This window comes from Pristiophorus japonicus, chromosome 10, assembly GCF_044704955.1.
Source record: "Pristiophorus japonicus isolate sPriJap1 chromosome 10, sPriJap1.hap1, whole genome shotgun sequence".
Classification (NCBI taxonomy): Eukaryota; Metazoa; Chordata; class Chondrichthyes; family Pristiophoridae; genus Pristiophorus; species Pristiophorus japonicus.
The window spans coordinates 1,395,472-1,410,038 of NC_091986.1; the positions used below are offsets into that span (position 1 = coordinate 1,395,472).

General features: G+C 44.5%; 1 protein-coding gene across 1 annotated transcript in view; it reads left to right on the forward strand.

Annotated features, from left to right (window-relative positions):
* The window catches only part of abcc4 (ATP binding cassette subfamily C member 4 (PEL blood group)), a 443,243-nt gene that overhangs the window by 177,268 nt on the left and 251,408 nt on the right, over window positions 1–14,567 (forward strand). Inside the window, exons 9-10 of the mRNA XM_070892652.1 lie at window positions 4,675–4,764; window positions 5,224–5,415. Of these exons, the coding sequence (XP_070748753.1) occupies window positions 4,675–4,764; window positions 5,224–5,415 (282 nt within the window). The remainder of the gene's footprint in view (window positions 1–4,674; window positions 4,765–5,223; window positions 5,416–14,567) is intronic.

Genomic DNA, 14,567 nt, shown 5'->3' on the forward strand with positions numbered 1-14,567 from the left:
CTGAAGCGAGGGAATCATTTAAAGGGTCATGCAGCATGGGAGCCAGGAAGGGAAGTTCGATGATCAGGAGTTTAATGGGAATGTGCTCGAGGAAGCACGAGGTGGTTCTCGTGGATGAACTGAGCTTGGTGATGGCATGGGGAAGAATCTAAAGAGAGATGTGGGTTAAGGGCTATGATGGGGATAGGATTCGGGGAAGGCTTGGCTTAGTGGGCATGAGGAAAGGGGGAGACAGCAGAGCGAGCGAAATGGATGGTCTCTATCCTGGCAACCCAGAAGTCCATTTGTTGTTGGCGGTCAGGGAAGGGTCAGGGGTGAGTGGTTTAAAAGATGGTTGATGGTGGAGAAAGGAAGCTGTGGGTTGTCTTTGTCCTCCAGTGTGATCCCTATGGCACCCCACTAGTTACTGGCAACCAGTAACTAGTGGGGTGCCGCAGGGATCAGTGCTGGGACCCCAACTATTTAGAATTTATATTAACAACTTGGAAGAAGGGACTGAGTGTAATGTAGCCAAGTTTGCTGACGATACAAAGATGGGAGGAAAAGCAATGTGTGAGGAGGACACAAAAAATCTGCAAAAGGACATAGACAGGCTAAGTGAGTGGGCAAAAATTTGGCAGATGGAGTATAATGTTGGAAAGTGTGAGGTCATGCACTTTGGCAGAAAAAATCAAACAGCAAGTTATTATTTAAATGGAGAAAGATTGCAAAGTGCCGCAGTACAGCAAGTGATCAGGAAGGCCAATGGTATCTTGGCCTTTATTGCAAAGGGGATGGAGTATAAAAGCAGGGAAGTCTTACTACAGCTATACAAGGTTTTGGTGAGGCCACACCCTGGAGTACTGCGTGCAGTTTTGGTTTCCATATTTACAAAAGGATGTGCTTGCTTTGGAGGCAGTTCAGAGAAGGTTCACTCGGTTGATTCCGGGGATGAGGGGGTTGACATGAGGAAAGGTTGAGAAGGTTGGGCGTCTACCCATTGGAATTCAGAAGAATGAGAGGTGATCTTATCGAAACGTATAAGATTATGAGGGGGCTTGACAAGGTGGATGCAGAGAGGATGTTTCCACTGATGGGGTAGACTAGAACTAGAGAGCATGATCTTAGAATAAGGAGCCGCCTATTTAAAACAGAAGAAATTTCTTCTCTCAGTGTTGTAAATCTGTGGAATTCGCTGCCTCAGAGCTGTGGAAGCTGGGACATTGAATAAATTTAAGACAGAAATAGAGAGTTTCTGAAACAATAATGGGATAAAGGGTTATGGGGAGCGGGCAGGGAAGTGGAGCTGAGTCCATGATCAGATCAGCCATGATCTTATTAAATGGTGGAGCAGGCTCGAGGGGTCGTATGGCCTACTTCTGCTATTTCTTATGTTCTTATGATCCTAGAATAGTGAGCCTTTTAGGTAGCGCATGCTGTGGACAACAACAGCTTGCATTTATATAGCTTCACGGGCCTTATCAGACAAAATTGGACACCGAGGCACATCGAGATATTCGGACAGATGACCAAAAGCTTGGTCAAAGAAGTAAGTCTTAAGGAGCGACTTAAAGAAGGAGAGAGAGGTAGAGAGGTTTAAGGAGTGAATTCCAGAACTTGAGGCCTAAGCAGCTGAAGGCATGCCCGTCACTGGTGGGGTGATGGAAATTGGTGATGTGCAAGAGTCCAGAATTGGAGGAGCACAAAGATCTTGGGGGGTTGTAGGGTGGGAGGAGGTTAAAGAGATATGGAAGGGTGAGGCCATGGGGGGGGGGGGCGATTTGAAAACCAGAATGAGAATTTTAAATTCAAGGAGAAAAGGCAGATTTGATGATGGATGGATAAGCCAGTTGTGTGGCAGGCATTGATTATTGTTGGAAGTATTTTTGGATCTGTTCTGTATAATACAAAATCAAACATGATAGTTAAAATAGTGGGCCAGGAATTGCTGCAATGGCAGATCTTGCAGCAAACCACGTTAATTGGACTTTAGTTCACCATTGACATCTCTCTATATTTGCACCACAAATCATTGGAATATCGATATGATAACGGTGCAGTGATATCGCTATCGCATCTGGAGCCTCGTGAACATCATGTCCAATGGCTTATATCCTTAACCAATGAAAAAAAGAATCAAGATAGAAACCGAGTGAACAATAGAGAAGGAAATAGGATGAATTAGCATCAAACAAAATAGATCAACATACGAACAATGATGGACAGGTAAAGACACTGGCCCATCGATCCTGTCCCACACAATAGCGATACCTTGTGTATCACAACATATACACTCCACCCCACCCCTAACCATGTGATCTTGGAGAGGCAAAAAAACAAATTAAAAAGCCCAGGTCAATTTGGGCGGGGTGGGGGGGGGGAAATCTGGGAAATTCCTCCCCAACCTATCTAGGCAATCGAGACTAGTCCAGGAGATCACTCTGGCCATTAAATTCCCTGCAGTACCCACCTTCTGTAAGAGGCGATCGCCACCGCAGCCAGAAACAAATCCAGCTTTCGCTTGAAGGAATTCAGTGAGTCTGCATCCACCACATGAGAGGGCAGCTTGTTCCAAAGGTCTACTGCTCTCTGGGAAAAGAACCACCTCCTGAAGTCTAATCAAGATCTAGCCTTATACAACTTACATTTGTGCCCCCTGGTCCTGCCTAACACATTTAATTGCAATAATCTATCACCTGGAACACTGTCTTTATTCCCTTCATTATCTCTTAAACCTCAATCACATCCCCCCTGAGTCTACACTGCTCTCAGATATGGAGACCCAACTCTCTGAATCGATTTTGATAACTAAGATGCTTTAGACTTGGAATTAGTCCAGTGGCCCCCTCCTGCACCCTTTCCAGAGCCTCAATATCACCCACCATGTGAGGAGACTAAAACTGGACCAAGTATTCCAAGTGTGGCCTGACAAAGGTCTTGTACAAGGACAAAACAGTACGCCTCGTCTTATAATCAGTATATAGAAATAGAAAGAGAAATAACGAGAGGGAAAGAAAGAAAATGGATTAAAAGTGAGAAAAAAAGGACAAAGAAAAAAGTAAGACTTTTTAAAAATAAAACAAGCAGAAGAAAAAAACTTTGCAACCCGGTTGTGTTTGGGATGTGTTGTATTGGTTGTTGAGATGTTAATAAGTGAATAGTAGGGAAGATGTGTGAAATGTATACACATTCTTGAGCCATGAAGTATAGAACCAGCAGCTCTGTCTATCATGATCAGGAATAGTGCAGCACGCATTGGGATTCCATTGCACTGGTTTGATAGCAACATAGGAATTGCTAGATGAAAAATAGACCAAGTTTCTTCACCTACTACCATCCTGGTAATCGCATGATGCAATGATAATGGAGTTCACTAATCAGAACAATCCATCTCTATAGAAACATAGAAAATAGGTGCAGGAGTAGGCCATTGGCCCTTCGAGCCTGCACCACCATTCAATATAATCATGGCTGATCATGCAACTTCAGTGTCCCATTCCTGCTTTCTCTCCATACCCCTTGATCCCTTTAGCCATAAGGGCCACATCTAACTCCCTTTTGAATATATCTAACGAACTGACCCTAACAACTTTCTGTGGTAGAGAATTCCACAATTAGTCTACAACAGACCCAGACTTGAGGAAATCCCCAGTGGTTGAGATCTTTGGAAACCATTGGTCTAAAATCATCTTTTTCCTCTTAAGTATGCTACACTTCCCACATCATGTTTCATATTACTCATATACTGTATCCCAAAATGTTATTTTCTGTAAGAAATCTTATTTAATTTACATTTGAAAGAGTAACCCTCATCTGAGTGTTGAAACAATTTTGCATCTTGAAAATTATTGCCTTTTGGCACTAATAGGCATGGCAAGACTGGCACAAAAATACTGCCAAGACAGATAAAAATGTATAAGGAACCCTCTAGAAACAATTCACTGCCTGCTGGAGTGAGACTCCACAGCTTCACTGTTCCAAGTCTGGGCTTTTGAGTTTGAGTGTCATGTCAGGACCATAAATCGCGCCATTATCAGGGGTCTCTATGACCTATTAATTAGCAGCCCTAAATGACTGCGTCTGGAATCATTCGTAATATCATCGTTAATTTCATGATCACTGTTAACTTCAATAGGGAGCCTTACGGCGCAAAGGGACTTTTATTGACTATGGCGATGCTAATGGCAGAGCAGCACAAATTGTTCTGCAATTTGTTGAGAATCGCAACTCAAGGCATATCTTTTACTCTGCAAATTGCTGAATTTTGTTTAGGAATTAACGGCGAGCACTATTAATGCATTATTATAATCATTATAATAATTACCAGCAATTTCTGGTATGTATGCTTAGCCACGATCAGCAATGCTATTTTTTATTTGTGAATGAAAAGTATACTTTGTTTTGAGCAAAATTTCTTGTTTTCAAGCAAATCCTCCACTTTTTCAACCAACTAAAATGTAAATATTCCATTATGTTGCATTGCAAAGCTGAGTAAAATGAACTGCTGGAATGAATAATAGAATACAGAAGCATGTTGAGGTAAAAAGGTATGGTATGCTTCTGATGGGATTCTTGAAGCATGACTCAATTTTATCCCATATAAACTAACAAGTGTTGCATGAAGCCTTGTTTAGGGCTTTTGTGTTCCATTGTGTCTATTTCCTGTTCATTTATTATTTCTCATTTGTTTGACAGACAATAGAAACTCCATCACTGCAAAATATTAGTTTCTCTCTCAAACCAGGGGAACTTCTGGCTGTGATTGGACCTGTAGGTGCTGGCAAAGTGAGTTTTAGTCCTGGATATATTAAACATTAACACAGTTCTTTAAGTTAGAAATGTATTGTCTATAGAACCAGGAATTTGTAACATTCACCAAAGGAAAGTTCATGCTGTATGGATTTTGTGTGTGTGTTTTTTACTGTGAGCTTGTTCTGTCTTTATTTCAGTTCAGCAATTTTTATTAAATTATTGTATGTTTTCTGTGATCCATTTCCTTCAATGCTGTCTTCAAGAAAGATTTTTTTGAGCATTACTTCCATTTTGTTTCCCTTATTTTGGAAAACTAATTTCCTGCCGGAAAGAAAATTGAGCAATGGTAAAACCATGAAGTATTAAGACTGTTATGTCACGTTGAGTACTGATCGACTATTGCAAATTGAATAGTTTACTGAAATAGCTAAGCCTTGAATCCTGGAGTACAACAAATACTTAATAATTATACTATCAAACTCTTGTTCCCAGTCCTCCATTCTCGCTGCAATACTTGGAGAACTTTCAAAAGAAAATGGTATCCTGGACATCAAAGGCAAAATAGCTTATTGTGCTCAACAACCATGGGTATTTCCTGGTACTGTTCGCAACAACATCCTATTTGGCAAAGAATACCAAAGAGAAAAATATGAACAGGTCATTACAGCTTGTGCGCTGAAGAAAGTGAGTATCAAAAACTTACCTGCTCTAGCTCTAATGCTGACATAGTATTTTATCATAGTGATAGAGGAAATAATGAGGGGTTTAGCCTCTTTGAAAGTAGATAAATCACCAGGCCCGGATGAATGTATCCCAGGCTGTTAAGAGAAGCAAAAGAGGAAATAGCTGAGGTGCTGACCATCATTTTCCAATCCTCTCTGGCTACAGGTGTGGTGCCGGAGGACTGCGAACATTGTACCATTGTTTAAAAAATGAGAAAGGGAGAGACTGAATAATTAAAGACCAGTTAGCCTAACCTCGGTGGTGGCAAACTATTGGAAAAAATTCTGAGGGACAGTATTAATCGTCATTTAGAAAGGTACGGCTTAATCAAGGGCAGTCAGCATGGATTTGTTAGGGAAGGTCGTGTCTGACTAATATGATTGAATTTGTTGAGTTAACGAGGGTCGTGAGAATAGCGCATTTGTGTAGCTTACATGGATTTTAGCAAGGTTTTGACAAGGTTTCACATGGCAGAAGGTCAGAAAAGCAAAAGTCCATGGGATCCAAGGGAAAGTGCCAAGTTAGATCCAAAATTGGCTCAGTGGCAGGAAGCAAAGAGTGTCAACAGGTGTTTTTGTGACTGGGAGGCTGTTTCCAATGGGGCTGCACAGGGCTCAGTACTGGGTCCCTTGCTTTTTGTGGTATAAATCATTGATTTCGACTTAAATGTAGGGGGCATGATCAAGAAGTTTGCAGATGATACTAAAATTGGCTGCGTGGTTGATAGTGAGGGAGAAAGCTGTAGACTGCAGCAAGAAATCGATGGCCCGGTCAGGTGGGCAGAGAAGTGGCAAATGGAATTCAATCTGGAGAAGTGTGAGGTATTGTATTTGGGAAGGGCTAACAAGGCAAAGGGCATACACAATAAATGGTCGGATATGGTGAAGTGTAGAGCAATAGAGGGGTCTTGGAGTGCATGTCCACAGATCCCTGAAGGTAGCAGGCCACGGTGTAAGAAATCGTGAATTGGAAGAAATAACTTGAGACCAAAAAGTCTCTTCAGACTGGTGTTGGAATTAAATCATTCATTCCATGGGACATTAGCTGAAGCAACGTGAACAGCGTGAGCATCCATAACTGATAACGGGCAGCTCCAAACATCTGAAGGCCAAGAATGGCCGGTCTGACTCCAACCTTGGGAGGATGTGGAGAGGAGGGTTTCACCCAAGAGTTGAGACAAAGAACGTGACATATCATCGGTTAAATGGCCCTGCCAATATCCTACACCAGGCCCACCCCTAAAAAGAGAATAAAAAAACCCAGAAGGCGTTTCAGAGCAGACGGTGAAGATGGGAATTGTTCACCCAACCAGCCATCTGTCCGATCGGGACCAATAACAGCTACTTGTTATTGGCTACTATGTCTATCCTGGTTGTGTGTTGTGTTTGACTCTATTTGAACTATCGCTCCCTTAAACATGCCTTATAACTCCTAACTTTGGGTATCTGTGTGTAACCTGTGATCCTAAATCATACAAGGTAGATAAGGTGGTTGAAAACATAGAAAATATGTGCAGGAGTAGGCCATTCGAGCCTGCACCACCATTCAATATGATCATGGCTGATCATGCAACTTCAGTACCCCATTCCTGCTTTCTCTCCATACCCCTTGATCCCTTTAGCCGTAAGGGCCACATCTAACTCCCTTTTGAATATATCTAACGAACTGGCCTCAACAACTTTCTGTGGTAGAGAATTCCACAGGTTCACAACTCTCTGGGTGAAGACATTTCTCCTCATCTCGGTCCGAAATGGCTTACCCCTTATCCTTAGACTGTGACCCCTGGTTCTGGACTTCCCCAACATCGGGAACATTCTTCCTGCATCTAACCTGTCCAATCCCGTCAGAATTTTATATTTCAATGAGATCCCCTCTTATTCTTCTAAATTCCAGTGAATATAAGCCTAGTCGATCCAGTCTCTCCTTATATGTCAGTCCTGCCTTCCCAGGAATCAGTCTGGTGAACCTTCGCTGCACTCCCTCAATAGCAAGAATGTCCTTCCTCAGATTAGGAGATCAAAACTGAACACAATATTCCAGGTGTGGCCTCACTAAGGCCCTGTACAACTGCAGTAAGACCTCCCTGCCCCTATACTCCAATCCACTTGCGATGAAGGCCAGCATGCCATTTGCCGCCTTCACCGCCTGCTATACCTGCATGCCAACTTTCAATGACTGATGTACCATGACACCCAGGTCTCGTTGCACCTCCCCTTTTCCTAATCTGTCACCATTCAGATAATAATCTACATTCCTGTTTTTGCCACCAAAGTGGATAACCTCACATTTATCTACATTATACTGCATCTGCCATGCATTTTCCCACTCGCCTAACCTGTCCAAGTCACCCTGCAGCCTCTTAGCATCCTCCTCACAGCTCACACTGCCACCCAGCTTAGTGTCATCTACAAACTTGGAAATATTACATTCAATTCCTTTGTCTAAATCATTACTGTATATTGTAAATAACTGAGGTCCCAGCACTGAACCTTGCATTACCCCACTAGTCACTGCCTGCCATTCTGAAAAGGACCCGTTTATTCCTACTCTTTGCTTCCTGTATGCCAACCAGTTCTCTATTCACGTCAATGCATCACCCCCAATATCATGTGCTTTCATTTTGCACACTAATCTCTTGTGTTAGACCTTGTCAAAAGCTTTTTGAAAGTCCAAATACACCACATCCACTGGTTCTCCCTTGACCACTGTACTAGTTACATCCTGAAAAAATTCTAGAAGATTTGTTAAGCATGATTTCCCTTTCATAAATCCATACTGACTTGGACGGTTCCTGTCACTACTTTCCAAATGTGCTGCTATTACATCTTTAATAATTGATTCCAACATTTTCCCCACTACCGATGTCGGGCTAAGCGGTCTATAATTCCCTATTTTCTCTTCCTCCTTTTTTTAAAAGTGGTGTTACATTAGCTACCATCCAATCCATAGGAACTGATTCAGAGTCTATAGAATGTTGGAAAATGAGCACCAATGCATCCACTACTTCTAAGGCCACTTCCTTAAGTACTCTGGGATGCAGACTATCAGGCCCTGGGAATTTATCAGCCTTCAATGCCATCAATTTCTCTAACGTAATTTCCTGACTAATAAGGATTTTCTTCAGTTCCTCCTCCTTGCTAGACCTTAGGAAGGCATACGGAATATTTGCCTTTATTAGCCGAGGCATAGACTACAACAGCAGGGAGGCTATGCTAGAACTGCATAAAATATTAGTTAGGCCACAGCTAGTGAACTGCGTGCAGTTCTGGTCACCATATTACAGGAAAGATGTGATTGCACCGGAGAGGGTACAGAGGAGATTTACAGGGATGTTGGACAATTTTAGCTATGAGGAAAGATTAGATAGGCTGGGGTTTTTTTTGGAACAGAGAAGACTGAGGGGAGACTTAATTAAGGTGTATAAAATGAGGGGCCTAGATAGAGTGGATAGGAAGGACCTATTTCCCTTAGCAGAGGGGGCAACAACCCAGGGGGCACAGATTTAAAGTAATTGGTAGGAGGATTAGAAGGGAGTTGAGAATTCTTTTCACCCAGAGGGTGGTGGGGGTCTGGAACTCACTGCCTGAAAAGGTGGTAGATGCAAAAAAACTCATCACATTTTAAAAGTACTTGGATGTGCACTTAAAGTGCCATAACTTACAGGGCTATGGACCAAGAACTGGAAAGTGGGATTAGGCTGGATTGGATAGCTCTTTTTTTTTTGGCTGGCACAGACACGATGGACTGAATGACTTCCTTATGTGCCATAATTTCAGTGATTCTATCATCAATTAAATAGTTTGAAGGAAAATGTCTTCATCAGCGACGAACCCGGGGACTGGGAGAAATTTAGAACTCAGCAGAGGAGGACAAAGGGTTTGATTAGGGCAGGGAAAATAGAGTACGAGAAGAAGCTTGCATGGAACATTAAAACGGATTGCAAAAGCTTCTATAGATATATAAAGAGAAAAAGATTAGTAAAGATAAATGTCGGTCCCCTGCAGTCAGAATCAGGGGAAGTCATAACAGGGAACAAAGAAATGGCAGACTAATTGAACAAGTACTTTGGTTCGGTATTCACGAAGGAGGACACAAACAACCTTCCGGATACAAAAGGGGTTAGAGGGTCTAATAAGAAGGAGGAACTGAGGGAAATCCTTATTAGTCGGGAAATTGATGGGATTGAAGGCCAATAAATCCCCAGGGCCTGATGGTCTGCATCCCAGAGTACTTAAGGAGGTGGCCTTGGAAATAGCGGATGCATTGAGTGTCATTTTCCAACATTCCATAGACTCTGGATCAGTTCCTATCGAGTGGAGGGTAGCCAATGTAACCCCACTTTTTAAAAAAGGAGGGAGAGAGAAAACAGGGAATTATAGACCGGTCAGTCTGACATCGGTAGTGGGTAAAATGATGGAATCAATTATTAAGGATGTCATAACAGCGCATTTGGAAAGAGGTGACATGATAGATCCAAGTCAGCATGGATTTGTGAAAGGGAAATCATGCTTGACAAATCTTCTGGAATTTTTTGAGGATGTTTCCAGTAGAGTGGACAAGGGAGAACCAGTTGATGTGATGTATTTGGACTTTCAGAAGGCTTTCGACAAGGTCCCACACAAGAGATTAATGTGCAAAGTTAAAGCACATGGGATTGGGGGTAGTGTGCTGACATGGATTGAGAACTGGTTGTCAGACAGGAAGCAAAGAGTAGGAGTAAATGGGTACTTTTCAGAATGGCAGACAGTGACTAGTGGGGTACCGCAAGGTTCTGTGCTGGGGCCCCAGCTGTTTACATTGTACATTAATGAATTAGACGAGGAGATTAAATGTAGTATCTCCAAATTTGCGGATGACACTAAGTTGGGTGGCAGTGTGAGCTGTGAGGAGGATGCTATGAGGCTGCAGAGTGACTTGGATAGGTTAGGTGAGTGGGCAAATGCATGGCAGATAAGTATAATGTGGATAAATGTGGTGGTAAAAACAGAGAGGCAGACTATTATCTGAATGGTGACAGATTAGGAAAAGGGGAGCTGCAACGAGACCTGGGTGTCATGGTACATCAGTCATTGAAGGTTGGCATGCAGGTACAGCAGGTGGTTAAGAAAGCAAATGGCATGTTGGCCTTCATAGCGAGGGGATTTGAGTACAGGGGCAGGGAGGTATTGCTACAGTTGTACAGGGCCTGGGTGAGGCCACACCTGGAGTATTGTGTACAGTTTTGGTTTCCTAACTTTAGGAAGGACATTCTTGCTATTGAGGGTGTGCAGCGAAGGTTCACCAGACTAATTCCTGGGATGGCGGGACTGACATATCAGGAAAGACTGGATCAACTGGGCTTATATTCACTGGAGTTCAGAAGAATGAGAGGGGATCTCATTTAAAATTCTGACGTGTTGAGACAGGTTAGATGCAGGAAGAATGTTCCCGATGTTGGGGATGTCCAGAACCAGGGGTCACACTCTAAGGATAAGGGGTAAGTCATTTAGGACCGAGATGAGGAGAAACTTCTTCACCCAGAGCGTGGTGAACCTGTGGAATTCTCTACCACAGAAAGTTGTTGAGGCCAATTCACTAAATATATTCAAAAAGGAGTTAGATGTAGTCCTTACTACTAGGGGGATCAAGGGGTATGGTTAGAAAGTAGGAATGGGGTACTGAAGTTGCATGTTCAGCCATGAACTAATTGAATGGTGGTGCAGGCTCGAAGGGCCGAATGGCCTACTCCTGCATCTATTTTCTATGTTTCTAACAAGTGTTTCCTATTGAGTGAGGGAGATTAGGCAGAATGTGCTTGCATTGTTTGTGTCATGATGATGTAATGCCTAAGTAATACAATGCGATTGCATTGAAATTTGTCATTGTATTGTTGACTAGTAAGTGAAGGAAAAATATTTTGGTGAATATTTTTCATCATTTTATACATCTTTAATGGAAAGCTTTGCAGTTCTTTGGATTGCAAAGCAGTTTGTCAGTATATGAAGCTCTGGCCGCGATGTCCCCATCCCCGGTAGTCTGGTGTGGCTGGAGTTGGTGGCAGGTCCCGCCCTCGCTGCTGGCTCCAGCCCGCTGTGTAGAATGATTTTACGTGCTTTGGGCTTGTTAAGCCCGCCCAGCGCATTTGTTGGCCAATTGAAGGAAACTGGTCTGATGACATCACTTGACGTGTCATCAGCTGGTCTCCTTAAAGGGACCATGCACAAATTTATTTTGACATTTGTGCTGTCAGTGGTCTCCAGCATTGAGGTGCTGCAAACACTGACACTCACGGCACAGAGGGGCACGGCTGTACCCAGGCTCTCCCATCACTCCCTCCAGATGCTTATGGAGGGAGTCACAGCACACAGGGAGGTTCTCTTCCTTTCCCATGGCACGGTTGAGAGGATGGGGGGTGAAGGTGAAGAGACCTCCCCAGGAGACCAACGCAGCCTGGTTGCACATTGCACAGGAGGGTACAAGCAGGGATGTGGTCAGGAGGATCAGGCTGCAGTGGCACAAACCTTTCTATGATCTCAGTGGATCATGAAACGTTGCAAAGCCACACTCAACCTCATCCTGCTGCGCCACTCATCACATTCCCATCACTCTGCCTTTCCTACCCTACTCCTGCACATCCTCACTCACACCAACTTACCTTGCACCTCCACCCATCCCCCTCTATCTACATTATCACTTTCCCATCTCACTAGCCGCCCCTCACACTCGCCCTCATCCCTGTCCAATCATACCAACTAACAACACACAAGGGTGGGGACTTTGGTGAGATGGGAGCTTTATCTTCCACCTCCACAACGACATGCAAGCTGTGATCCTGACCACCAGATCCATCACAGACCCAATCCACGTCTGGACCGGGGTCAAGCAGGGCTGTGTCATCGCCCCAACCCTCTTCTCAATCTTCCTCGCTGCAATGCTCCACCTCACACTCAACAAGCTCCCTGCTGGCATGGAACTAAACTACAGAACCAGTGGGAACCTGTTCAACCTTCGCTGTCTCCAGGCTAGATCCAAGACTGTCCCAACCTCTGTCGTCGAGCTACAGTATGCGGGCGACGCTTGCGTCTGCGCACATACAGAGACTGAACTCCAGTCATAGTCAACATCTTCACTGAGGCGTACGAGAGCATGGGCCTTACACTAAACATCCGTAAGACAAAGGTCCTCTACCAACCTGACCCCACCACACAGCACTGCCCCCCAGTCATCAAGATCCACGGCGTGGCCCTGGACAACGTGGACCATTTCCATACCTCGGGAGCCTACTATCAGCAAGGGCAGACATCGACGACGAGGGTCACACCACCTCCAGTGCGCCAGCGCAGCCTTCGACCGCCTGAGGAAAAGAGTGTTCGAAGACTAGGCCATCAAATCTGCCACCAAGCTTCATGGTCTGCAGGGCTGTAGTGATAACCGTCCTCCTGTGTGGCTCAGAGACGTGGACCATGTACAGTAGACATCTCAAATCACTGGAGAAATATCACCAACGATGTCTCCGCAAAATCCTGCAAATCCCCTGGGAGGACAGGTGCACCAAAGTTAGTGTTCTCGCTCAGACCAACATCCCCAGCATGGAAGCACTGACCACACTCGACCAGCGCCGTTGGGCAGGGCCACATCGTCCACATGCCTGACACGAGACTCCCAAAGCAAGCGCTCTACTTGGAACGCCGACACGGCAAACGAGCCCAAGGTGGGCAGAGGAAACGTTTCAAGGACATCCTCAAAGCCTCCTTGATAAAATGCAACATCCTCACCGACACCTGGGAGTCCTTGGCCCTAAGTGGTGGAAGAGCATCCGGGAGAGCGCTGAGCACCTCAAGTCTCGTCACCGAGAGCATGCAGAAATCAAATACAGGCAGCGGAAGGAGCGTGCAGCAAACCAGACTCCCCACCCTTTCCTTCAACCACTGTCTGTCCCACCTGTGACAGAGACTATAATTCCCGTATTGGACTGTTCAGTCACCTGAGAACTCACTTTTAGAGTGGAAGCAAGTCTTCCTCGATTTCGAGGGACTGCCTGTGATGATGATGATGATTTGTAACAGATTTGCAGCTATCAAGTAAATAAATAATTTCCTGGTCACACAACTCCCAACCTCCTTACCTAACGTGATCCCTGAGCAGCATTGACCCCGTGGATGACCTCGTAAAATGGTAAGTGAATTTAAAATACTGTTTATGGGCTGTTAAGAAGGCCATAATGAGCTAAGTTGCCTCCCCGACGCTGCATGTTGGGTTTGTTCAGCGCTGACAGACCTGACCAGTAGTGTGGTAGCAAGATGGCAGCGGATTCCCAGCCCGCTGTCAGGGGAAAAAACAATTCCCACCCATCCTACCACCAAACCCATCTGCTGGCCGCCCGAAAAATCCCGCACTATACTTTTGATTTTCAGATACTGGAAAATTCTTTGCCAGGAACAGCTGACTGACTGACTGATGCATCCTAGCCCTTATTGCACTGTGGTGACTCTACAGATTTGTGGGTCAGCTCATTCAAATAATTAGCATAAGGTCCTAGCACATCTTCAACCTTATCAGCAGCGAATGAGGAATATGCCCAATCTGGCCCGCTGTTCAAATTTAGTGGTATGCACACGGAGGGAAAATATTGTTCGGCCTTTATAATGCTTCAAAATGAATGTTGGGTGTGGATAGAGAGAGGAGCAGAAGAATTGGTAGACAGAAACTAGTTGAATAGAAACCCAATGTGAAGGCATGAACTGACGTTTTTGGCCATGTAACAAAGTGATGCTGCACCTTGTTTGGCTGATAACGTGGGCGTGCTGCAACAAGAGGTGGATGTGAGCAGGATTGCCTTGTTGGGCACTTCAGATGACAGCAGTGCAAGCTGAGAGGACACAGTGACAAAGCTCAGTGACGTACACGGGTGCCATCCACTATGCTCGCCTGAAGCCTGCTGATCACTCCTTTCATAAGGAAATGTTATGACTGAGATGGACTCTCTCTTGCTTGATGTGTCTATAAACAGATAACTGACTGATTTGGCACATGTGGCTCAGTGGGCAGCACATTCGCCTCTGAGTCAGAAGGCTGTGGGTTCAAGTCCCACTCCAGGGACTCAAGCACCTAAACCTAGGCTGACACACCAGTGC